The sequence below is a fragment of the Pomacea canaliculata genome, linkage group LG5 (genome assembly GCF_003073045.1).
Source record: "Pomacea canaliculata isolate SZHN2017 linkage group LG5, ASM307304v1, whole genome shotgun sequence".
Classification (NCBI taxonomy): domain Eukaryota; kingdom Metazoa; phylum Mollusca; class Gastropoda; order Architaenioglossa; family Ampullariidae; genus Pomacea; species Pomacea canaliculata.
In genome coordinates this window covers 20,308,560-20,335,202 of record NC_037594.1, presented here as the reverse complement: position 1 = coordinate 20,335,202, position 26,643 = coordinate 20,308,560, and the positions used below count along the sequence as shown (strand labels likewise).

The 26,643-nt window shown below is 35.7% G+C and overlaps 2 protein-coding genes across 2 annotated transcripts; one reads left to right on the top strand and one right to left on the bottom strand.

The window, feature by feature from the left end:
- Positions 1 to 1,027: 1,027 nt before the first annotated feature.
- LOC112565008 (ceramide synthase 6-like) lies at positions 1,028 to 18,331 on the bottom strand. The gene is made up of 10 exons (XM_025240214.1): positions 18,113 to 18,331; positions 17,134 to 17,257; positions 16,303 to 16,409; positions 15,998 to 16,055; positions 11,174 to 11,224; positions 10,777 to 10,869; positions 10,239 to 10,367; positions 9,930 to 10,036; positions 9,271 to 9,430; positions 1,028 to 8,938 (listed from the first exon to the last, which is right to left on the bottom strand). Exons 1-10 carry the CDS (start codon positions 18,313 to 18,315, stop codon positions 8,768 to 8,770), a joined length of 1,203 nt encoding a protein of 400 aa, XP_025095999.1. The 5' UTR covers positions 18,316 to 18,331; the 3' UTR covers positions 1,028 to 8,767.
- LOC112565009 (60S ribosomal protein L27-like) lies at positions 18,309 to 20,183 on the top strand. Its single transcript, XM_025240215.1, has 5 exons — positions 18,309 to 18,381; positions 18,643 to 18,729; positions 19,317 to 19,486; positions 19,773 to 19,883; positions 20,097 to 20,183. The coding sequence occupies exons 2-5, from the start codon at positions 18,649 to 18,651 to the stop codon at positions 20,143 to 20,145; spliced, it is 411 nt and encodes a 136-aa protein (XP_025096000.1). The 5' UTR covers positions 18,309 to 18,381; positions 18,643 to 18,648; the 3' UTR covers positions 20,146 to 20,183.
- The last annotated feature ends 6,460 nt before the right edge of the window (positions 20,184 to 26,643 follow it).

The following is a 26,643-nucleotide window of genomic DNA, read 5'->3' as shown; positions in this document are numbered from 1 at the left end:
TCTGGTGCTTCTCTCAAAGACAAACAAGGGCTATGATCCCAGCCGCCATACCTTTGTGTCAATATGTTTACAAGAACATTGTTTTGAAGTATAATCAAGCAATTTCACTCATTTTTCTAAGGCCAGTTCTGTTCATGCTCACAAAGAGATTTTTAGATATTAAGGTATGAACATTCAATGCTTATTATTTTGTAAAGGAGACTGAATACTTAAAATTATGCCAGAAATACTAAATCACAGATTTTATTCCCATGAAAAATCTGTACAAACTTGCGGTTCATTTAGTTTTGTTGTACATACACATGATGATGCCAGGCCCAACAGTAAGCAATTACTTTGTGAGTAGTGTGCTGTATTCCTTTCTTCTCTCACCTCACCCCAACCACACACTGTTTGCTGTATTCTGCAAATATAAGCACTTTTTTCCATGGATCCACTTGTGGAATTCTGGTTTTTCTTATCTTATAATCTACAGAATTCATGCTGTGATGTGTTGCTTGCTCTTTGCTATGCATTCATCAGGGATGATTTATTTTGTGCACATATATATTCTAATCATATACTGACATGAGAGTTCTCACTCTTGCAATCTGTAGGTATGTGATGCCTGTATGCAGAACCAGTCATCACCACAATTCCTTCATTCCACATGCCATTTAGTTGATAAAACTTTACTGGCCGTGATCTTGTTAGCCTGAGGTCATCAACTGTATCTTTACTGTTGCTGGGAGTATGAGCATATATATATATAGTGTGAGAAATTATTTAACATATATATATAATCTGTATATTGCTAACATGAGCATTACCTGTAAATGCCCTTGTGGATTAAGTTGCACATATATATCACGTATAGCCTTAAGAATGAAGTGCTATAACTATAATCTATTTTTGTATATTTACTTCTGTAAAGCACTTTAAGCTGCCTTGGATGGTCAGGCAAAGTGTTTTATGAATACCCTTTATTAGTAGTATTAGTAAGTTTATATGCACATGCACTCTCGCTTTCTTTCATATGATACAAAAAGAAACCTCCAGGTCAAGTTTATTTGCTAAGGAGGTGAAGTTAATGTTTGGAATAAGAACATGCACTTCACTCAAATAAAACCTGAAAACCGTGCAACAAAGGCATGCAACAACTTTTCAAATGCAGAAACAAACAACAGTGCTAGTTCATTTGCATAGAGAAGGTGGAAACAATTATTTTTATAATAAAATAAAACCACATTTATCATTTTTACATTTTGCACTTAAAGAAAAAAACTATCCCATTTTGCATCCACATATTGGTGTTGTCTGGAGTTTGCACCATGCTTTGCTATAAAAAGATTTTCTAGCAACAGTAAAAACGCATGTCGATAAAGTCTTTCTGTTGCATTTACAAGAATGCAATGTATTCTATCTGACATGGTATATCAAAAGGAAAATAAAAGGATCAGGTTTCTGATTAAACTACTCCATGAAAACTCAAGCAGAAGGCTAAAGCCAAGAATCTGAAAGGTACTTCACAAAGTACTCATTATTTTTTATCTCTAGCATTTTTCATCTTCTCTCCTGAGTGATCTCTTTTCAAAAAAATAAAAAAAAAACCAACTTGAGAAATCTGGCACCCTTGTCTTTCAGCTTCTTGTGACTTTCATCACATTTTAATACACTACACCACAATAACTTTTGAGGTTTAAAATCGGTTAGGATTCCCCACACCGCAAAGTGGAAGCTGCTGAATGTACCATTACTAAATATGCAGACTGACAGAAAGTGTGGTGCAAACAAAGTTATGAAAATCTGGTATCATCTGTCTCAGTGATGGTTGTAATGAATCCAATCTATCAACACATTCAAACACTATTTAAAATAAACACCATGTTCATATAGTAAAAGAAATAAATAAACCGAGATTTTGAAAATAGTTTTGAAATTTATTAGGTTAATAATAAAGCTGCACTTTTTTTTTACCAACTGCATCAAACTGAACTCTGGATAAATGAATCTTAGAAATACCAACTCACTAAATTTATACAGAATAATTGCACCATTCTGACAGGAATTTGGAAATATTACCACAATTACATAAATCCTAATAACATATTTGCTGCTCTAATCCATCAGAATGCTGTTTTAAAAAAATCATCATAAATTACAAATTTATGAAGAATGACTTGAATCAGTTGTCTTAGTTACTACTAAGAACTTAAATAATGTATTAATACACCAAAGTTAAAACATTGCATAAATCCAGAAATGCTATCATAACATGATATGACAACGTTTTGATCTCATACATTTTCCCACAAGGTATCACAAATATTGTATATTGAAAAAGAAAAATTATTTATTATTTTTTTAATAAAAAGTCTTCCCACAGGACTTTAACTGAATCAACGACCACTCATTTACAGACCAAAACCTGTGTAGTTCATGTATATTTGTATCAACACCATTTCCTCTTTAAGTCTGACGACACAAATCCTTTTAATAGAAGTATAAGCATGAAGAATATGCTTAATCTCAGTATCAAGCACGATACTTTTAAACTGGTCAGCTCAGTAGTGCAATTTAATAGTCTGTGTATTATACAACCCCAACAATGAATTTCTAATTTTCTAATCACATATTTGAAGGAAAATTTTCAAGCAGATTAAAGAATACTTTAAATGATTTTCAAAGAGAGATATTTTACCTATTCATAAAGCAAGTTTAAATTATTACCAATTGGGAGCATGAAGCATCTTGTCTCCATAGAAACTACACAGTGTCCAGATCCTGCACATATTGCTTTGTTATCTGATGTCAGGTATCACTTGCCAGTGTTTTGTGATGCTGGTGGTAATGCAGCATTCATAAAGTCTGGAGGTCATTTTATAACTATGGAGACAAGATGTCTGTGCATGATTATCCCATGCTGCCTTGGGGCAATGACTTATTCTCACTTTATATTTAAGGCTCCACTACTGTTAAAAAAAAAAAAAAAGAAAAAATGACACATGTAAGGAGTTTGTACCAATATAATGGCATATCAACTATAACCCACTTTATTTGTCTATCAGGTTTTTCTTCCCTGTTTCACTTTCTCCATTTACATTCAGTGTTTCTGTTGCAAGAATTATTTCATAAGAGGATAAAAACCACATTTTTTTTTGTCTTGTATCCTTTCTTTGAGGTCAGAAAAAGTGTAAAGGAAAATTGTACGCTAACTGCACATGTATGCAGAGAATCCTTGCTGTCCAACACTTCTGTTTAGACACATCCCCAAAAATTTGATTACATTTCCATAAACTGGCTCTCTCTCTCAAAAGCAAAATGCTAATCATACACTTCATCCCATCTTCCCCAGATATGCAATCATCAGTGAACAGACTGACTTCAGTTCAGAGACACATTTTTTTTTTAAATCACAGTTTTGCTTTAGCTAATAATCTAATAACCTTTATTTTGCTACTAATGTTTATTGAGTACATATTGCAAACTGGAGTAATGGGAAGAAGGTGGATGCATACACAAAAGCCTAATTTCTGCTTATTAGGATAAATCACTTTAGGTGAAACTGGAATCATCCAAGCACCATGAACAGCATTGTCTGTCTGTTGCAGACAGATAATTGAGAAAATGAATGTGATACAAGCAGTGAGATGATGATGACCAAGCCTGACAATAGTGTAATATTCTTTTCCTTACTAAGGCAAGGATAGAACAAAACAAAAAAAGACGATGACATGCTCCAAATTTTATGAATGCTGTCAACGTTTGTTTTGAAGTAAGTATTGTGTAAGGTCCATATTTCACAGCATCCCAAAACAATCTGCACAGACATGCGTGACAGCTGAGTAGTCCATGCACGTAGTTTCACAATGTAAAATGCACTCAAAGCATACATCCAATATATTATGCTTATTTGATAGAAGATAAGCAATGGCATGCCAATAAACAAAGCTAGGCACAGCCATCAAGACCTTACCAACATTGACTGTAATTGATATTTTTATTTAGAGTTAAACAAAGCCAAAGTGAGAATTACAACTGTAGTGCACCATCGTGTATCACTCTGCACACTGAAGCTGGCAAGCTTTCCCCCCAGATGTCCTTTTTGACATGTCAGATACATAGGTATTTTAACTTTTTTGAGACTAGCATACTGCTCCTGAACATGGTAAACAAGTATATATATTTACATGGACAAAACATAAACCTTCATTTTTATATTTAACAGTTTGCTATGCAAAAATAAAACTCGCTGGCATATAAATTTTATATATTCCCAAGCACTACAAAAAAGCAGAACATACATTTCTTTCGTAGCATGGGATAAATATGAACATGCTCATTAAAGAACTAAGTATCCACTTACACAATTATTCAGCTGAAGGTTTCATCACACTGATAAATATAGGCAAGTGTTCCACCTTCTCTGTAAACCATGCAGGTAGATAAGGCTTCTCTTGCACATCAGTCTTTTCTTCAATTCTAGAAAAGACTTGCCTTTTAAAGGACTACTTTGGTGTATTCTCATAAGCTATGCATGGGGTATGTGAGGAAACTAAGCTTTGAAACATTTATGACAGGATAACCGAGATATGTTGAAAAATAATCCTCTTTTGGTTGAAAGTATACAGATATGTAAAATGCAATGGTCTTTTGCACAAGCACATTCCAGAAGACATTCAACAGAGTATAAAGGATATGAAACATTAAAATGTATTTTTAAAAATTGCATAACCTATTTCTTGAATGCATCTTAAACACTGTTAAGCTAAGCTAATTAGCTTGTCACAGACAAATAAGCAACAGCTTAAATTTAAAGGGATCATTCTGCAAATATGAAACTTAAAATCACAAGAAAAACAACAATGTACAGTTTCAAAAATTGAAAGAGCAGCATGCAATATTCTGTAAATGTTCATGTAAAGATTCTTAATTTGCTCAAATTACAGTAAAGGAATATGAAAACTTCACAAAAGGCAGGCATTTCTTCGACCATGTTTTGCTTCCAATCAACTTAAAACTTGATGTCAGTTTGCTATTTTCTGTATCTTGTCATTTCAACACTAAGGCCCAACTAGTATGAATGCATTTATAGCATGTTTGGTTTCTTATTTACCAATCTAACTGCATGCATATTATTTGTGGTAACCAAAAAGCTTACACATAATAAGAAGAAATGAAAATATGCCAAAGATAGTAACTTAAAATAATTTAAGATTGCAATCTGGTAAAAAAAAAAAAACCCACCAAATGAAAACTGATGATAAAGACAGACTTCTTCCTAGAAAAAGCAACTCAAAGAAAAAGAATTGGATTTCGGCAAGTGCAACATTTGATAAGGGAGTGGAAAACAAAAGCTATGCCACAAATTTCCTCTGATTACTGATTAAAACTATTTATGTTTAATTAATTAAAAAAAAACTACAGCAAATCAACTTACCATTAAATATATGAGACATACAAGGTGTATATAATATGTGTTTTTCCAAGGGCAAACTGAATCGTGCAAAGTGAGAAAGAAAAGGGGAGTCAGCTACACAAATTGCAAATGGAATGCCATGTACTGGAAAAATGTAAAAAAAAAAAATTATAATAATAAAAATATTAAAGATATGAAAAAGCTTGCATTATAATATCATCTACATCTGTCAAGTTTTATGTACACAGGAATGACACTGGCAAAAAGTCTACTTAAGATATGCCAATATACTAGCCAAAAAAAAAAAAATGTCAGCATAAATTTATGAATTGTCAATGCTGTAATGATAAGCTATTACTTTTTTTTTTGTCAAGGTATAAATCCACATAAAATATACAAACAGAATCTTGCATCCAAATAAATATAAATCAACCAAGATGAATTCCTAAAATGTATTGACATTGAACCAAACTTTGGTAGAGAAACATCTTGTTAGATATATATTTGAAAGCACTTGACAGATAAAAATCTATACCATGCCTGTTATTAAGAAACATGCATGCAATCTGAATTCTGAGTCAGTGCATTTACCGTATGTCTCCAAGAAAAAAGCACTTTTCTGGTTCTGTGTTAATCCGGCATTAAAGCCCACACTGATGGTACCACTTTATAATAAGTTTGTGGAATTCACCACACTGATTTTAATATTATTGATTTGAAGTCATACTCATACTCACTGATAAACTGGTCTGATGTATAAATCACAGATTTCTTTTTAAAGCTGCTGTTCAGGAAGGACTAACAAATGATGACATTTCTAATCAAAATTAAAGTTTAACAACCCCATCCAATTAAAAAAAAAAAAAAAAGAAAAAATGAAAGAGCCGCTAAGATAAAATCCAAATGGGTAATGGGGTTAACAAATTGTGTGAATCAACATATACTGATTAATTCAAAATCAGAGATCTCAGTGATAAATTGCAGCTTTTCAATATTTTTCTCTACCTCCTATGTTCTACAGTTTTTAACACTCATTCCAACATCTTTTTTTAAAACAGTCACTGACAGTATTTGGCTGAACACCCTACAGGGACAGAAATGTTTATAAAAAAATCCCTTTCCCACTTTAGAGATCTTAAACTGAAGTGATGACTAAATCTCTAAGGCTCATCTTCTGAAAAAAAATCAACGGGTTTGACTGGATAGTTTAGTATATCCGCAACTTATTTCTGTAGATAAACTAAGGTGCAAGTCAGGCAGAGAAATCACCTTGCTTGCTATAAGCAAAGTGCTCTCTTATATTCTATTTTATCCCTTATTTTCTCAATCATAATACGAAATAAGTCACTACAGTGATAAATATCCCATAAGTTTCACAAGTCCTTGCTAATCTCCACAATTTATAGCCTGAATGCACATATACCACCCACCCTCCTGATCAGATTTCCCATCCAGAGGGTGCACCCATACTTTGAATCCTGGACTGCACTGGACTAATCCACTGCTACTACCTTCCACCACTTCCTCATGCCTTGAAGATCTTCATGTGGTGTGAATATGCTTTTTCATGGAATTGGTCACCAGAAATTGCATCAGGATTTCCTTTAGGCTGCAAAGCAGTATATGACATAGAACAACTAAATTCATCATAACTACTTCTTATATCTGTTCAATACAGGTCACAAGATATCTGCTTATCACAAAGTTGATGGCGAGAAATACAGCATATGTGAACCATACGAGATTCTGCTTTCTAGAAAACTGTGAAACAGGCTAGGTGCCAAAATATACTTCTAAGATGACATACTATCTATATCATGCTCACAATTTACCAAGAATTCATGGTCTTTTGATTAATTAATGTATTAATTAATGTATCCAAAACAGGGAAACTTAAAAATAGTAAAATACTTCTATAAATGTCCAGTACAGTGTAATTTTCTGATCATGGCCTTCTGACTTGCAAATAGTCCTGTATTTCCAGTCAGTGGTCACGTGTTAACACTGGAAAGTCTGTTTCCAGGAGTAGCACTTGCTTTTAGATTGACATTAAGTCACCTCTGCAAGTCACTTCATAACTAAATTATAATTAATTAAAACATGACAACTCTGTAACTCAGATACTGAATACCTAAACAGCATTGCCTCCTATTAATATAAAAGTTATACTTAACTAAGCTTGATTCTGACATCAGTTCTTTTTACTTCTGTCACCGTAAAAGCCAGCCCCATCCCAAAAAACATTAAAAGACTAAAGCAACTTTGCGATAGTATGGTAATGCCCAAGAACAAGAACATAATACCACAACTCCTGAATGAAACAGCTATAGAGGAATTCAACCTGCCTGGATAACATTTAACAAAAATACACAAGGCAAGTTTTCAAGCTGTACTTTGTAACTCACATGACTCTTCCCAACCCATGAAGGGAAAAAAATATGACAGTGCCCTGTACCAAAGCGTGCATATGTTTTCACTTAGGAGGGCATAAAGAAAGACACACCTCTATATAAAAAAATGATTGAGCGGCAGCTCCGCCTACTTTATGGTCCATTATAAGCCACCACATTATCATGATTACACAATGACACACTGCTGTTAACAAACTTCAAGTACCCTACAAAATAAAAGCTCATGAATTTCATGCCCAAATGATTCACACACAGTAATGCAAAAGCCAGTTCAAATCTAACCTGAAAATTCTGTAAAAAAAATAAATAAATGAAATTACAAATCATCACTGAATGTTGCCAACTCAAGCAGCTCCAACATCTTTCCCAAGTCCAAGGCAGTTCATAGTTAATATCAATACTGTTGTTTTCGACAGATCACATAATGCTAAAAGTATGAGCAATGAAAGCTTATTTCTACACACGCTTGTATGGTAGAGAGGCCAAGTCCTTGAGAGCACAACTACGTGCCTTACACGTTAGTCATCGAAGTTCAGAAGAGCATGAAATGTTAGAAAGTTGTAGCTATTTATCAAATATATTTTATAAGCAGATGTAGGTGTTACTTTATGAAATTCTGTATTTATCAAGCCATGTTTAAAGTGTAGATACACCCATCTCTAATTCATGATAGGGTAACAAGTATACAAAGCAAACATACTTCAGGAATGAGTATAACTGCATGATACAATGCAGGAAACGCTGCACAAAAAAGGCTCACAAACTTTAAAAAAAAAAAGGCATAAATTGTAACCTTATAAACTTCTTAATCAAACTAAAAAATATTGTGAGATAATTTATGCACACAACACACATTACCCTATCAAAGACCCCAAATTTGACATCGGGAATGGGTATAAAGAGCACATATTTATCGAAAACTATGGTAACAATGTAATGAAAGAGTAATCAAGCCTAACTAAAGGTCTCCTCTGTCACCACAACTTAATGGATTAACTGTTCCATTCTGCTCTAGCTGTGCCAGGCCATTCTTGTTAATAGGATGCTCTCTTCGCTTGCTGCACTCTTTGCCATTGCTGCTGCTGTCATCTGAGATAGTTTCATCACTGCTGCGTGAGTCCTTTTTCACCTTCAAATCATTAATATGTCAACTCATAATGCAGCATTCAAGACTCTCTAAAATCTTGTAAACTATTTTTAAAGAACATTTGTCATGTTATTTTTGCCACAAATTTTACTTTACATAAACTCCAAACAGAGCTACATAAATCTAAGTGATGCTTAACAATCTGTAAATATAAATTATAAATTTGAATCCAGCACCAATATTTATTTTAAGAGTCAGTTTTGTATTTTTTTTTTTTGTCACAACATCAACAATTGTTCAAAATCAGCTGCTGTAAATTTGTAAATGGCAAGAGTTTGAGGTTTAAAAAAAAATAAGCATCTTCATTGACCTACCTGTCCACCTGTAATGATGGCTTCTTTTGCAATGAGAACAATGAAGTAGAACCAGATAATGTGGAGAACTTGTAAAGTGATGAGCAAGGTATTGTAGACATAGTACACAAAACAAATTCCAATCTCAGGCACAGCTTCAAACAGAGTACTATAGATGATTCTGAAACATTTAAATGCTGCTGTATATCATCTGCATATGTCCTTTTTCTACCTCACATTCTTTGAGGTGTAACAGATATATCAAGGAATTCAGAAAGTGGGGCCTATGCAGTGAAGGTTATAAAGAATAAACAATGTTCCATTTGTTATTGCCACAAAAAACACACAATCTGCTTTAAATATTATAGTCACCAGGGATTCTGCTAAGGCTAAAGTCTTTGGGGTCCCAGGGACCCCTTCTTCAGATTTTTAAGGGGTCCATGTTCTTCGCCCAAATTTGAATGGGACCCCATTGACAAAAATTGAAGGGGTCCTCCGAACTTTTAATGCGTACTGTACGAATTTTTTGCGTAAGCAGAAGCCCTGGTCACAGACAAAAAGATGCAAAGAGAATCTTACATGCGGATCTTCAAAGACCACACAAAAAACTGAAAAGATAATCCATGTTCAGCTTAAAAGATTATGATCAACTTCTGTTTAAAAATTAAAGAATGACTTACCGAAAGGGGAAAATGGTCATACGTGTGGCTATCCAAGTGAGGATAAAGAGGACAAATAGTGAATTGCAGACTCCATCTTTCTTCACATATTTTGCCATCTTTGCCGCCTAAACCAGGAAAAAAAAGCAAAGTCATGCATTCCAATTATTGTTCTTAGTACCTGTGGCTAATCCTTTTTCACATCTGCTTAGTGGTGTATGTGTGAAAGTGTGTTTCCATTAAGGATCAAGTGTATTTGTTTAAAAATCATCTAAAAATCTGTTTGACCAGTAAATAATTAGCATTATAGCAGTTTATATCTCTGCTCACCTCCATGATTGGATCTGCACAGTCATGTATAAGAAGCACCAATGAACCAACTCGCACAAAGTTGTTCATCCAAGAAAAGAACATTAGACCTAGCGTGGCAAAGTGATGTACTATCATCTCCATGAAATCCTGTTCATAGCAAATGCAGCTCATTAAATTACATGTTAATGATAGAGAATCACACAGCAGCCATGTCCTCAAACAGCCTTTTTTAACAAAAGCAGGTGATAGACAAACAAGAAGTATGTGCATAACACTGAAAATTTAAATTTCCTACAAATCAATATGAACTATGACCACTGCAAATGAAAAGTCAAAAGTCGTTTTTTTTAATAGATGCCTGTGACAGACAGACTAGTAGCACTCATTCCTCTCTTCTATCATAACAATTGTTCCCAAACACAGATTGCAGAGTGTGTGTACAATTCACAAAATTCTATCCATAGAACAATACCCATAGACATGATTGTAAAAACCCTACTCAATCAAAGAATGGCATAACTTAAGTTATGTCATTTGTGCTAAGGTGATGACTTGCCTTCCTTTTGTGATCCACAAAAAGGGACAAAGACAGTGAAAGGTAGAAGCCAGCCTGTATTGCATAATACCAATACAAATCTGCCGACACATGCTGAAAGCAGTAAAATCAATTTGGAAATATGTTGATGATAGGTGTCAAAAAATTGATGATGTACAAAAGCAATGTATAAGCTCACCTACAAGTCAACCTACTTGGAAAGGTACTCATTAAAAACATACAATCATAAGAGTGTGCCCACAAACTTATATACTTTATTTTAGCTTCACACATGACAGCAACAATATCTATAGATAAAAGAAAATAAATGTTTACAAACATGCATGAAACTAAATCCCTTATAAATAACAAAACACAAACTTAGTATCAAAACAGCATAATCAGAGGAGAAACTCACATGCTCAGGCCACCCTTTCCAACACATCTCTGTTTTCCACAGCCATTCTTTCTGTTGATAAGACACCAAATCATAACTAAAATAATGGGAAGTCATGTTCTTTTCCTTATGTATCTTTTTATAGATATACAGACATAGATATTGTTAAAGTGTGTAGAATCCAATTACAAGCATCATTTTATATGTGCATTTAGTTCTCAAGGCTGAAGTATAGAACAGAATATTTCATTCTTCTGCCTCTTCTTAAAAAAAAATGTGACGCATATCACAATTGTTTTACTACTACCTCTGAAACAAACCAAAGTGACTAATTTCCATTACTCTATACAAATTCATCTGCAACCATCAGAATTGTTTGTGACAGCCGCTGGATAAAACATAAATGAATTCTTCTGTCAACAGAGGTAATAATATGATTTGATACTCTTGAGATCCAATACTGTAAGTTTTGAGAATATGGCATAGGAACCAGGTCTTTACAAACCTACAGATGACAATGGTATACAGGCAAATAACCAAATGAAAGTATCTTTCATGGACTTGAAACCAGCTTACGCATTTAGATTATGAAATATTACATAATTATTTAAATCAATATAGTTGGAAAAGGGTATGTGTAAGCCTCTGCCTAGTCTGCCACCTTTAGTCATAATGCAGTGTAGACGCCAAAGGGACTTTTAAAGTGTTAAAGACTACAAAGGGACTTTTATATACATCAACACCAGAAGCTCCATGTTATGCTGTGAAGGTAAGGAGTACCCAACAACTAGGCTTTATTCAGGGCATGGCTTTCCACAATGCATATGGGATAAGTAGATAAGACACTAGAAATGGCAGTAGAGACACCAACATCCATTTTCTTAGTCAAGCCAGGAACTTGACTATAGAAAAAAAAATTAATTTGAAATGATATTAAAGGGATTCTAAAGGCACAATAAAACTGCTTAGAATCGCGTAAAGACTATGATCCACTTGAATCTCATCTATTTTCGCGTCTGTTCATATGGGAAAAGTTGAAGGTTTTGTAGCATGTTGTATTTAAGAAGAGAAATTACATAGGACTCTTTCATTTACTTAGACGAAGTCTCGTTCTCCGTCACGAGACCTTATGACATATGACCAAGACTGCTTACCAAGTGAAACAGACTGTTTTCTATAATTTTTAAAACTGTGCTTTCAAAGTTCACTTTAAAGCCTAAATAAACTCACGAGACACCACCAATCACATCAAATCTTCACAATGACCACAGATACTTCCTGTACGTCTCTGACTGACGTCACAAGCAGATTTGTCTGTTTGACCATCTCGGGAAGCTATCGTGGTTACTCGGCAGAAGGACACAAGGGACAATTTCACTGGATTTTTTTCGATTTTTATAAACATCGGCAACTGAAATAGTGCTAATAAGTGGTAATTAAGTGAGAAAAATAATTTATTTCTCTTGCATTGCTCTCGTGCTCTGTAATTGTAACTAAATATAGTTTTGAAACGTTTGACCATCGCCACAGCCTTATCACAAGCCTCGAGTATCCCTTTAAAATGTCAGGGTGGGGAGCGTATCATTTGATCCAACCTAGCCAAGCAATCACGGGCGAGACTTAAATCTATGAGCTTTTTCGCAGCAACATAAATTTATATTAAGTGAATCATAATCATGAAAGTTTGAGGGACAAGAAAGGTCCATTACAGGACAGGCAGGACACATACAAGTACATGACAAGACAGACATTGTCAGCTGTCCATGGCGATTTGGGGAGAATTACACATGCATGTGACCTTCATCCCAAGCCAATGGTAGACCACTTCTGGATTGATATTGGCTGTTGATACATGTGTATCATCATACGTGAGGGGCTCGGAAGCTAAAATCTCTGCCACCGATGGTACAGCCCTGCCTAATAATGCTTTTAACACTTTCTTTACTCAGTTTGAAACACATGACTTTTCCACAAAGATTAAAAAAGTACTCAATTCTTTAATTCCATCCAGAGGATTGTAATTTGTCAAGAACAGGTATCAGAGCTGTTTAAAGCCAGTAAAGATAAGCAAGGCTCCAGGTCCAGATGGTATTTGAGGCAGAACATTACCTTTCTGTGTGAACCAACTTGGAGGCATTTTCTAACACCTATTTCAGCGCTCTCTGGATTCATTCGCAATCCATGCTGCTTGGAAATTGTTTATTATTCTAGTTTCAAAGCTTCAAATCAGCATCCTAATGACTAAAGACCTTAACATTGTTGGTTATGAAGTACTGGAGACAATCATTAAAGCAATGGTTCTAAATGCCACTAATGACTGTCTTGACCCACTGCAATTTGTATACTGGCCCAAAGAAGTGCTGATGATGCCAAACTGTTTATCCTCCATACTCTGTGAGACAGTATGTTCTTATTCATCGCTTTCTACAACAGTTTACTAGTAAAGGACAAGAGCAGCTTGAGTACACTTGCTCCAAAGTTATGGTGACAGCCCAGCATGAACCTCAGTTACTGTTTAACAGACACTTTCAAAATATCTGCAATTTTTCATAACAGGTCATGTCAGGAGATTCATCAACTTCATCTGACCACTGATTCTGCGTACCTCCATGCAGGACCAACACCTCAAGGTTGTCTTGTTATTTCAGCTGTGCAACTTCTGAACACTTCTGTGTGGCAATGAATGTAGATCATATGCGAGCCTGAATCATGATTGCATAAGGGTCTGTTTGGTGAAGCAGATATTAATGTGCTTATGGTATTGTTGATTGTTGTTGTACTTCTATATAGAGCTGCTTCTAACTGCCATCCTGGAGCAACAAAGTTACATCTTATTACGATCTCCTCTTAGTTAAGTTTTCAAGGACATATTTCGCTTTAATAAACATCATCTTTATTATGACTATCTCCCCAATCTGACTTAGACTAACAGTTTGTGCTCTCTTACAACCTTTTTGCAGACGTTGCCTGTTGAAAAATATTAAATGCCTTTTAAAAGTAGACTGCTTCTAGCCGACAGCTTGCGCTGTGACTTTCTGCAGAAATAACACAAAATAAATTAAGTACACTTTGAAAGAGGCTGCTTGTTTATTCGGTCACAGGTCATTTTGACCCAAACCATTTTGCCGCAGTCATATTTACCACCAACCTCAATCAAATCACCATATTTTCCCAATTAAGTGAACGTCATCTCACATAATTGTGCATTATCCCAACATTCAAAATTGAATGTATCCAGGCCCAAAAGACAAATCAATTTCTGATGACATAAGTAGCTATTAACATCAAATATTACCAACAGAGCCATTTGTTGTTCAAACAAGTTAAGCCACCATCCAACAAAACAAAAATGGATGCTTGGTAAAACACTTTCAGAGAACAAATCTCACATAAATGCAATTTTCTCTGAAATATTTTTTTTTTCGGGGCCTTTGTCATCATTATCAAAAGTTTGGAGGTGTACTAAATATACAGACATTCACAGTGGTGTATAAATGTGACTTTCTATTAAATCACATTTTTAAAATAAGCCTTTTTTGTCATTATTTTTCAGTTGTTAACATAAAATAGGTGTCACTGTTCAGATATGCATTTGGCCTGGGTAACTTTCAGTGTTGGGACAATGTGGTCATACATGGAACGATATGATCATGGTGGGGCCAAAGTGACTGAAGAGGGAGGTCAATATAACAGGAGGGTGATATAGTTGTTGGAAGAAATGTGTTGGAAAAACAGTGCCTGTTCATTGTTGTCTCTGTACTAATACAAATCAGTCGTTTGTGCTTTATTAATGACCTTTTGCATTAATGACCTTTTATACAAACATGTGACCAACTGTTCGTTGCAACATTCTTCAAAATCACTTTCAAATATATAAATAGTGCATTTTATGAGAGCAATTCTGTCAACTATGATACATGTGTTTTGATTGCTTGCTCTTACCTGGGAAGTTAGTTCCCCTATAAATCTTCAGTCAAGTGCAACAACGGCAGAATAAGCATGATCAAGTGAAAGCAAAGAAGACAAAAAAAAAAAAAGTGCATTATGACATGGCTTTTAAGAGCTTTATTTCAATATTTAAGTAAATGAACTTGAACTTATACAAGGTGCTTGAAGTCATGGTTTGCGAAATGAAAGACTGGTTGATTTCCCTATGACCCCTCTTATTTATGACCCGATTTCGGTGAATTTTAGCATGTCTTAATAGGGAGGTTTTACTGCATTGTGATTTAATAAAGTACACATGACCATTCTTCGCAAAGTGCTTGAAGCCAGTGAAAGAATCAGATATATTCATACTTTACAGATATCTAAATACCAAGCATTGCTCCTGGTGATTTTCCACCATCTGGAGTTGTATTTGACTAAAAACACTTCATCTCCATAAACTTCTACTAGAAGAATGCCTGAAATCCCATGTATAATCATGCATACACACATACATATATTCATCCCAACTTCTCTAAACACCTCACCTTGTAAAAACCACCACCTGTACTACCATTACCTCAAACATTCATGATTTCAAAATTTAGCATGTAAATATCTAAGTGCTTATTTTCTTGAAATGAGAGTAATCTTAAGCTAAGTGCAAACTAACTCTCAAGAACATAAAGCAACTTTTGAATCTTTACAACAACATTTTCTATAAAACTTAGAGCCTGTAATAATTTAGAGGAGGGGGGGAGAGGAGGAATTGGTGTTTCACGCTGTGCCAGCAACTGAGGCTATATTACGGCAACGCAGCCAGCCCTGTAAACAGATGCCCCGTGCAGAGAAAGAACAAAAGAGTTAAGAAGTGATGAATGAGGGAAACTGAATAAAGGTGAAACTTCATGAACTTACATCCCAAAGCGTGTACATTCCATAACAGAATATCACTGCGTAGTACGTACATCTCCAACTGGAGAAAAAAAAAAAACAGAATAAAATTTCTGGGGGAGAAAAAGCCTTCTACCTTATTTCTTGTAAAATATTTAAAACTGGATTTTTTAAAACTTTTGCTACAAAGTTGCAAAGTACATCTATGTCTTTATTCAAGAACACAGCACATTTCCATAGATGAATAATATACATGAACAAAATAGCTATATAATCCCTTTTTATTATAATAGTATCTGTAAACTAACCCCACCTCAAAAAAAAGTTACCTTGATTCACAAAATTTTTTTATTACTGGGGTCCTATCTTGGTTCCGGCGATGACGAAACCAACGTTCAATCTGTCGCACTTTCATATCCGTCTGCTTAGAGAGATCCTGGAAGACAATAAGTAAGTAAAATTGGAGAGGGCAGACCTATTGCTCTCATGGAAGGCTAAAAACAGCAATCACAATAGTATCACTAGTCTCAGGTCAGACACTGAATGCATCATTAGTCCTAAAACTAATGAAGACGTAAAAAAGAAGAAAAAAAAAATGCAATCATAATCACACAGTCATGTATCTGTAAATTTATGACAAAGTTTTGCAGTACTAGTGTTATGCATAATTAAATATGATGAATGTGTGTCATAAAGGGATAAAACAAAAACAATACTTCACAGATTACCTGAAATACATGTGATAAAAACCATATGAGTTTGTAATGGCTCGTCTAACCATCAGCTGCTTTAGTAAAAGTGTTTACACCCTTTATCCTTATAGTAAGCCCCTCTCTTTACACTTCTGCCTATGTGTTGGTGACATTTAAACTTGCAAATAATTTATTTACCATGCAAGCATACTGAAATTTTTTTAAATTGTGTCTATTGCACTGTTCAGGCAAAATCTTTTTTTAAGAAATGCAATGTTACAGATATCTTTTCATAATGCCATATCCAGAAGCCCAGAATTTAAAAAGCTCCTGAGGGTAGACAGATCTGATTGTAACAACATATAAATACAAGTACATACTTTTATGTAAAATTATGTTTACCCACAAATTTTGTATTAGAAGTACTGGCTTTCTTCAGAATAGTCTGTTAAATGATAAAAGTATTACCTGAATTGTACTATTATCTGGAGTTTTTTTCTTGGCGTACACCTTTTCAAGGATGGGATTTACAGGTGCAGTTTTCGTTGGCTGCCTTAGATCAAAGACTCTTTCACCCACAAACGCCACTACTCTGCAATTCATTGTTGTCATCAATATTATTTGAGATGAAAATAAAAACCAAAATAAGATAAATGAACTTTTCAAAGAGCATAATATATTGTTTTTTCGCTGAGCCAGCAACTAATCAGGGCAAACCAGCCAGGCCTGAAAACAGGTGCCATATGCAGAGAAAGAACACTGTGCCCAAGACGAGATCCTCACTGTATTGGTGACATGCGCTAAATGTTTAACCACCAATCTGTCCAATAAAGTAGGAGAAAGATTAATTCATTAATGGGGAAAACCGAACATATAAAAATAAAAAGAGAGTGTGTGCGTGATATCTATATTACATGATGACATTCCAGCAATGGACTATGATGCTGTCAAAAGCTGTACAAACTAATCTGTTCACAGGGCTGTCTGCTTTGCCGTGATATAGCCTTAGTTACTGGCTCCACTCTACAAATCTGTAAAGCATCCGCATGAACGCGTGATACGAAATCCAGGAATGGAATTTATCCGCTAACAGATACCAGACACGTTTATGATTTAAAAGTATTTTTCACCTTCATGTAAAACAAGCGTGTGTCTTTAAAAGCAACAAAGTACATAGAATTTTAAAGATTTCTTGGTATCTGGAACGTCGTAGTCCACTTTCATGATTTTCGGTTTTTGAGATTTTGTAACACGCTGACACCCCTTTTTTGACGAAAGTAAAGCTGCAGACTTATGTTCTCTTTTTTTAATGCTGTATAATTCACGCAATTTTCCATATCTTCGCAGACGAATAATTTACCATAAGTTATTGTTATTCTGTAGTACTCGTTCAGCCATTTGTAGTGTTGTCAAGAACATTGTATCAATATTTATCAGTGTTGTTTACCTTTCGAAGACTGTTCGAATGAGTGTAATTACAAAACAGAGGTATACAGGCATCCAAAGATCTGATGATTGTGGTTTATATACATTTGGATTAGTATTTTTCATACAATCCCACGTGTATTTTTCTGGGAACCAAAACCATTCGTTCCAAACGATATTTCCAACGGCTTTCCAAAGGTCTGCCATTTTTAACTCTCGTGCCATACACGAGACTTCCGGCAGCGTTCGGCCTTTTGTCAACTTCCTGCCCAGAAGAAGCTTGAAAGCAAGGTGAGTGTGAATTGAAATCGTTAAACATCATTATAACTAGTTAAGTTATAACATTGCAGAAGGTTTTAATACACATTGTTAACTCTGTATTTTGTACATAAGAGCAAATTAATCTCTATTTATGTTTAGAAAGCATTACTATTAAGAGTCGTGAATTCGATGCCTGTTCGTAGTCGCTGAAAATTTTTTCGCCATGTTCTATGCTATATTACCCAGTTTGTTTTTTTCAGAGTGTGTGTAATATTTAATATTTTCTTGCAGAAAAACATGGGGAAGTTTATGAAACCAGCTAAAGTTGTTCTTGTGCTTCATGGTCGCTTTGCTGGCCGGAAGGCTGTAATAGTAAAGGTAAGAAATCTGAATCGGATGCAATCACCATATCATCTCTTCCAATACTGTAGTATAGTGATCAAAGAGTATTTATCTGGAAAATGATTGTTAACGACGCATATGCAAATTATACTATATAGTAGACCACATTCACAGGGCTGATTGGTTTGTTTTTTTCTGGTTGATCACAAGATTCTAGTATAAAGTTAGCGTTGAAGCCAGATGCATGTTGTTTCAGCATTCCTAAATGCCACCGTTTTATGTATAAATCAAATTCTAAATTCTACATAAGTCTCGGTGCTAAATGTTCACAAGAGACCTTGCTGCTTCCAAAAAGTACCAGCAAAAAATAGTTTACTTTTGAATATTTACTAGTCCATGAGAACAAAAGAAGCAATGCAGGTATGATAAAATGCAGATGTGCCATAAAGACATAGCTACTGCTTTAGCACCCATCCATGATTTTGAATGTTGACTAAATAATTTTCAATTAGCACCTCATCAGTGCAAAGGCACTCATTTTAAAATTTATTAGTTCTTGGTAGTGTTTTTATGCATGGGTGTAAGTAGACAGAGATTCTGTAAACATGCTGGTTTTATTGCAGAACCATGATGAGGGCACACAAGATAAGCCATACGGTCACTGTTTAGTTGCGGGTATTGATCGTTACCCTCGTCAGGTGACACGTCGAATGGGCAAGAAAAAGATCAAAGATCGTTCAAAAATGAAATCATTTTTGAAAGTGTACAACTACAATCACCTCATGCCAACCAGGTTAGAAAGGACTAATGTGTTTTTGTAAATAACATTAAGGCTTTGTATAGGATTTCTGTGGAAATTGTGCTTAGTAAAAGATGTCCAGAGAAAAAAGTCATGGCATTATTCTGCTTACAGTGTCCTGTCTTGTCCCAGGATAGCAATATAGCACAGCATTGCTTTTTGTTGATCAGTAACTTTCATTTTCTGATCTCCAGTCACATGAAAATTGTTCTGCAAAAAATGTATTGTACATGTTTGTGTTGTGTGTGGCCATATTTTTTAATATTTCATTTCTGTGTAGATATTCTGTGGACATCAATTTTGAGAAGTCTGTTGTCAACAAGGATGCTTTCCGGGATCCAGCACTCAAACGCAAGGCTCGTAGAGATGTCAAGGCCAAGTTTGAGGAAAGGTTAGTTGTAATAGTACTGTTGTTTTTTTGGTGGGTTTTTTTTTTTTTATGAAGTGAATTAGGTAGTGCGGTCGGTAAATTGATGCAGGATATGTTTGGGGGTTATACCCTTAGGAGTGTTGATGCTTCATTAGTTTAAAATTTGTGTTTACACTCTCAAGTACATCTGTAAGTCAATTTTTGTACTAATGTTCAATTTTATTTTTCTCTTAGGTACAAGACAGGAAAGAACAGATGGTTCTTCCAGAAATTGCGATTTTAATTCTGCATGGTTGTTCAGAAATAAAGAAAAAAATTATCTGTTGTCTTTCGACTATTTGTCCATAAAAATTGTATGTGTCTTGCATTGGATTTACATTTTCCTCTATTTGATTAGATTGAGCCAGTTATCCGCGCCTCTTAAAGATCCTAACCACCACCCCCAAAAAAATATAAAAACCCACCTGAACAAAGGTTTTCCAAGGGAAGTAACCAGTTTTCGTTGATAGAAAGGGGCGGCGATTAATGCGAAAACTTCACTGGAATTACCATCAGCAATATTTCGCAAATCTATTAAAGTGGAAGATGTGTAGGAAAAGGCTAAGTGCAGACGGCCTGTACAACTTTTTAAATATTTTCAGAAGGAATATTTGATAAACCCTATGAGAGCGGGTAAAATTCTGAGCGTGTTGTCTACCTTAACTAGTAAATAAGATGGGGCAGTGAAACTACCCCACCTGCTTGAATGTTAAAAAGGTATTACACTGAAGCCACATTTGATAAATCCGGACTCTGTGGCACTAGAGGGCCAGTTTTTTAATTCTTGGTTTTGACTGATGAATGGGCACTTGAACTGTTATTCATGTATACGCTCTACCACTTCGAAATCTCTCCTACCGTCATGATGATGGACGCAAAATATTGCTCTCTGAGCAAGAATGCCAGCCACCTGGGAGCGGACATGATATAGGAGAAAAGTCTTGATATATGTCCGGCAAGTGGCTCGCTAAGTTCAGGAGCTGGTTTCTGCTGCAACAGAATGCCCCAAAGTGCACTTTAGGTATCAGCCAACATTTACCTGATGAATTCCCTGGCAGTAATTTCTCGTTCTGGGGATGTGCATTTCTGTGCTACACAGGGATTGGAGTGCACGTTGGAAACATAAACCTGATTTCAAGCTGAGGGCAACCCATTCAAGTGGTATTTGCCACCGTTCATGGGAAGAGCAAAAAGATTTTTGCGGCTACCCCATCATGTCACTTAATGGTCAGTGTTTAAAACAAATTCCTGGCAAATTCAAGAATTCCTGTGGCACCACAAGATGCTGTAGTGTTTGGTGATAGTGAGTAAAGAATGACAACCCACTTAGATTGCATGAGAAAAATTGGAAATTCACTGCTAGAGAAGGACAATTCTTTATAAACAAGAGGTAAAATAAGCAAGAAATGCTTTATTTCCATATAGATCTGGGGAAAGAATAAAGTACTATGATGATAATTATAGTAGTAAACAAAGATAGCAGATTGAAAGATGAATATTATACAAGTGGGGTTTAAGAAAAACATTTACAAGGTTTCCTGGAGTTGAGGGTATCTCTAGAGACTTCATCTAATATTCTTCAATGTCTTTGGGTACAGAAGCTTGTAGTAAAGGAAATTTCATCAAGGAAACAAAAAGGGAGGGCCTCCAAAGTTGAAAGCATTTATTAAGGTTGTTTTTTTTTTTTTTGTTTTGTTTTTTTTTTTTGTCATTTTCTGTAGATGTGATTTGTGCCGATTCTGTTTTCATTCGTCTCCCTTCTCTTTCCAATCAACTAACCTTTAGTTCATCATATAATACCGCACCAGCACTAGCTTGAGCGAGAGCCTCCATTTCCTCCATAATTTCCGTCATCAGCAACAGGCGTGCTTTCGTTCTAATCTGTGCGACCTTAGTTTTATGTAGCCGTATTTTATATTAATGCGTGCCTCCACTCGTCGTGTTTGGAGATCACGTTACATCCCACAAAATCGAAAGGGCGCCGTTTTTTGGGGTTTTTTTTTTTTTTTTTTGTTAGATCTGAGCAAAAACGTGGGAAGAGGGACATCTAGAAGGCTGATTCGGCTGTGTATGAATACAGTATTTTGCACGTCTGATCGTGTCCCACAAAGACAGTACCTAGTGATGTCCTCCCCTTTGCTCTCAAGCACGAATTGGTGTAGTCTCCCTTCAACCGTACACCAGTGGAGTTGAAGCAGAGTTTCATGGTTTCCTGTGGATGTGTATAGGTGGATTGCTGTCTGTCTGCCAAGACCAACGCGTAGCCTCTCGCGAAGTTTCGGCGAGCCTAAACAAAAGAATGTGACTAAACCGGAAGCTTTATAGTAGCATGCCTCGTTTTAATAGTTAATCTGAAACGTGAATAAACCGGAAGCTTTGTAGTAGCATGCCTCGTTTTAGTAGTTAACTGGAAAAAAATCGTCCAGTAATGCAAGATCGTGGTTTCATACTGTACGTGTATGCCAAACAATATGTACATGTATACAGAGAGAGGATACATCGAGTACTTTTATGAATCGTCACTCATGTCTGCACTCATAGACATGTAAATGCGCGTGAGCACAGATCATCATGTACACGGTGGGTTTACTATTTAAGAAAAATTATTTTCGTCGTGATAGAGGGCTGTTGGAATGAATGACAGAGTCTTTCTGACAAAATATTGATTTTCGTGCCATCGTAAGCTGATGTTGGGACAAGTGAAGTGGAAATAAAACAGCTAAGCGAAATGAAATATTGATTAATGCCGGGCTTCAATGTGGATCGAAGTCTGACCACGGACAGTTAACTGCCACCTTTCTGATGCACAAATATTATAGTAAAGCGCTTCACATTACCGTTAATAAGGTTTCCCGCCAAAAGTCGTGTCTGTACAACCTTTTTTTTTTCATCTTCCCTTAGGGTTTGGCCACCTTTTAAAAAAGTGTTCTATGCGATTCACTTTGAGAAAGGCTGTCAAGTATGCTTTCTATCAAAATAGCGTGGCCAGGATTTTATTTTTTTTAAAAGGCAAGAAAGATGCGATCGGTCTAATAATCTTACAGCTGAAGTGGGTAAACAACAACCCCCCTCCCTCAATATTATATTTCATTATTTCACAATGGGAATTTTTTTAAAAAGTAGTTTGCAAGTGAAAGGTATGTTTCCGCAATATCGTTTGAGAGATAAGTGTGGGTGAGTGGACAGGAAGGCATTTCTGCTAAATAAATTTACTTCCAGTTGAAGAACATGTTTGCGTTATTGAAAAGGGAGGATTCGGTCCCCATGGGCCCTGTGGTGACAGGTCAGTCGTGAAAGCGTGGATTCTTAGGACACGCGGAGCAGACAAAAGACCTTGACTGGGTTGTTATCTGGGCGATGAATGCTTTCAGAATCCGCACTTTCCCTCTCTTTCCATCCCAGTCATGTGGGTGACTTTTCAGATTTCTTTCTTTAATTTTATAAGGCATAAATACACATAATAATTTAACAGTATCTAGCTATACACACACCCCACATAATAATTATACTGATAATATAATCGTTTAACAAATACATCCATCAGCAAAGCAAACTACTCATGACAATGTACACAAAATTTCTCGGCAATCTCGCATCACCCTCTGCTCTGTGCAGTAAAGATCATAGATACTAATTAAGGTTGTACAGATCTACCCTCCTAGCCTTGTAAATTGCACAAATGAAATGAGGTTTTAAGAAATGAAAAATGTCCCCAAAGTTGCTGTCAAATTTTTTAAGTCAACTATTTACTCTTACACATATGTCTCCTGCCCCGATCACAAAGTTGAATGAAATATTTCATTCACCCATGTTAAATGTACATCACACGCTTGGCTTAAACAATGTCAACTTTCACAGCATTCTAAAAGTCGTCTCAATTAAAGAGTTGCATTTCAAATACAAAGATCTTTGAGTAAGATTCCGTCAATAACATGTTACTTTGTCCTAAACAGACAGCATTTTAGTGCACTGAACTCTTACATTTCTATCCCCTTCTTTGCTATATCTTGCAGCCCTATATCGCCAGGAAAGCAAAAATCACAATATTCACGAAATTATTGTTTGATATTCTGTCATAGAAAACAACATGAAAATAACACACAAATACCAATTTTTAGAACTTCAGCAATTATTTCAAAGCCCAACAAAAGCACTGGACTAAAGCGTGATGTCCAAAAGTATAAAAACAAATGTGTGGACTTCAGAATTAATGAATAGCATTTTTTAAAAGCAAAATAAAAGAGCGCAGGATTTCTTGTAGCACTTGAAAGTCTTACTTTTCATATTTCTTGTTCAGTTCTGGATTCATTGCTGGGACACGATCTTCATTATGCGGATAGCTGGTCGTCGTCACTATTCAGCCCCTTCTCGGTGCTTTTACTTCGGTAACGTTTCTTCAAACAAATTTTTTATCAACATATATCAAACATCTGCTAACAATTAGCCAGATCTTTTCTTCAGTTTTTCTGTCAGACTGTCTCTCTCGATGCACACACACACACATGCATGCAATGAACCGTGCCCGCGCACACACACACACCACAAAAACACAACTAAATTTTTAAAAAAACCCACTAAATTGTTTTCATATTTCCGATATTTTGCTACTATGATACCAGAAGTACTCGCAAATAAATCAGGACTGGACGAGAAGAACATTTTAAACTGGTATTTATGCCTCTTTAAAATGTCATCTTCAGCCTGGACGGATAGTGACCCGGGTCGGGTTGCAAGCGGAGAGGACATTCTCATAAACACTTAGCCGAACGACATCAGTTTCACACAGACTGAGCTGGGTGAGTAATTAATTCCAGGAAAGGAAAAAAAGAAAGGGAAACTTCATAACAGAAACTCTACTCTTCTTTTAAAGCCGACAGTTCCAACTTCGTCTTGTCGGACCTCCCTCGAGCCGATGCAGTGTCGGCAGCGTGGTGGGTCAACGGCAACAAAGCGTTTTTGCAGCTGTTGCTGCGTACGTTGAAGCAGTTGTTAGGGGCCGGGAGTCTGGGTAGGTGGAGACTGAGGGTGGGGTAAGGTTTGAAAGTGATGCTCAGATAATCATTGACAGTGAACCAGTAGAAGGAGGAGGAGAAAGAGAAGAAGAATTCAGAAACAACAGATCAAATGAAACCTCTGTCCTACCGCAGATCCATCCATCCACCACCGACCCACAGAGAGACAGAGAGAGTGTGAGAAAGAGAATAAGAGAAAGAACAGATGAACTTTATTGATTAGGCCATCGGCACATTTCAAGGGATGAGTGGTTTTAAAGAGATACACTCGTAGCTCATGAATATAAAAAAATAAAAACAAGTAAATACATATGCAAACAGTTAAACAATACTCACATTCAAGAAATATCCATACAAATCTGAAATAACAGTAAGTTGGAGATGGTTTGTAGTGCTAAACAACCTAGCTATCTTCAAACGAGACAACCATCTGCTTAACTTAATCAGTATGAATCTTCTTTGGAATACTATAGTGTATGCCGGGAAAATAAAAAAATAAAAAAATAAAATGAAGTTCTGACTCTTTGGCATCATGACAGAATGGAAATTCGGGGTTAATTACTTGTCTTAGGCAGGTAGTTTTAAAGGTTAGACGCTTAATCTAAATCTATTCAAGGCATTTCGAACACCAGCATTTGGTGAGCTATAACAAAAAAGAAAGATTTAAAACATCGATAGAAATCAAAACATTCTTTGGACGCGATTTCTGATTAATTGCAATACTGTTAATAGCAATACTGAACGACAGAAAGAAAATGTATACTAGGCTTCCGATCATGAAACTGCCAGTTTAGCCAACAACTCGTACCCACTTGGACAGGAATTCGACATTAGAGTCATAGACAGCAGACTTCTCTCATTTATTCCAACTGGAATCCAGATATATAATCGATTCCTGGTGAGGATACACACATGAATGCAAATGGCCACAGTGCTTTTCCCTTTTTCCGAGTATCTACTTACATGCATATTTTTGAACTGATGCTAAACTGTTTTCTTATTGTGCGGCATTTTATTTTGGATATTGATATATAACAACATACTGCAAGCTATGTTAGATAATTTATTTAAAGGCGTGCAATAGTTAATAGCTTTTTTTTTGCAGATACATTGATATATAAGTGGTATATCGACGTCTCTCACGTAAACTAGACGATTGTTGGGATTTGTATTGGAACTCGCAGAAGACACGCTCATTCCTAGGAGAGAATCATCCTTCCAAGGAGAGAATCGTCCTTGCATTGATCGAGAAGAAATATTAAACGTGATACTACTTAATATCTTAGTTTCATTTATTAGATCTTTTGTGTCTGTCTGTTTCCTTTATTTACTTCCTTCTTTTCTCTTCATCTGTGCCTCTATTTTGTCTCCCCCTCCCTCTATACGAGAATTTACAAAAAAAAAAAAAAAAAAAAATCATTTTCATTAAGTGTTCGATTGACATGTCAATAACTACATCACTGCGTCACTAAGACAAAAAGAATGGCCGAGAACAAGTAGATGAAAAAAAAACCTTTCCCCTAATTTATTTTTTGTAATTGGTTCCTTACGCTGACCAGATTAAAAAAAAAATTATCAGAGAGAAAACACTTGAAAGGCTCCGGCCGTTTCTCCCTTTTAGTAGAGCGAACAAGCCAGCACGTGCACAAACCGCAGTTATATTTAATTAGTCGTATTATGAACTACACACGCGTGGGCAAAATAAATCATTTGAAATGCTCACTTTGGTG

What these genes read in the sequence shown, in the direction of transcription:
- LOC112565009 (XM_025240215.1), top strand. Translation starts at nt 18,649, where the DNA reads ATGGGGAAGTTTATGAAACCAGCTAAAGTTGTTCTTGTGCTTCATGGT. An exon ending in AATCACCTCATGCCAACCAG is followed by an intron (nt 19,487 to 19,772) that starts GTTAGAAAGGAC and finishes ATTTCTGTGTAG; the next exon opens with ATATTCTGTGGACATCAATT. An exon ending in AAGGCCAAGTTTGAGGAAAG is followed by an intron (nt 19,884 to 20,096) that starts GTTAGTTGTAAT and finishes TTTTTCTCTTAG; the next exon opens with GTACAAGACAGGAAAGAACA.
- LOC112565008 (XM_025240214.1), bottom strand. Translation starts at nt 18,315, where the DNA reads ATGGCACGAGAGTTAAAAATGGCAGACCTTTGGAAAGCCGTTGGAAAT. An exon ending in ATTCGAACAGTCTTCGAAAG is followed by an intron (nt 17,258 to 18,112) that starts GTAAACAACACT and finishes AATGAATTGCAG; the next exon opens with AGTAGTGGCGTTTGTGGGTG. An exon ending in CAGATAATAGTACAATTCAG is followed by an intron (nt 16,410 to 17,133) that starts GTAATACTTTTA and finishes ATTGTCTTCCAG; the next exon opens with GATCTCTCTAAGCAGACGGA.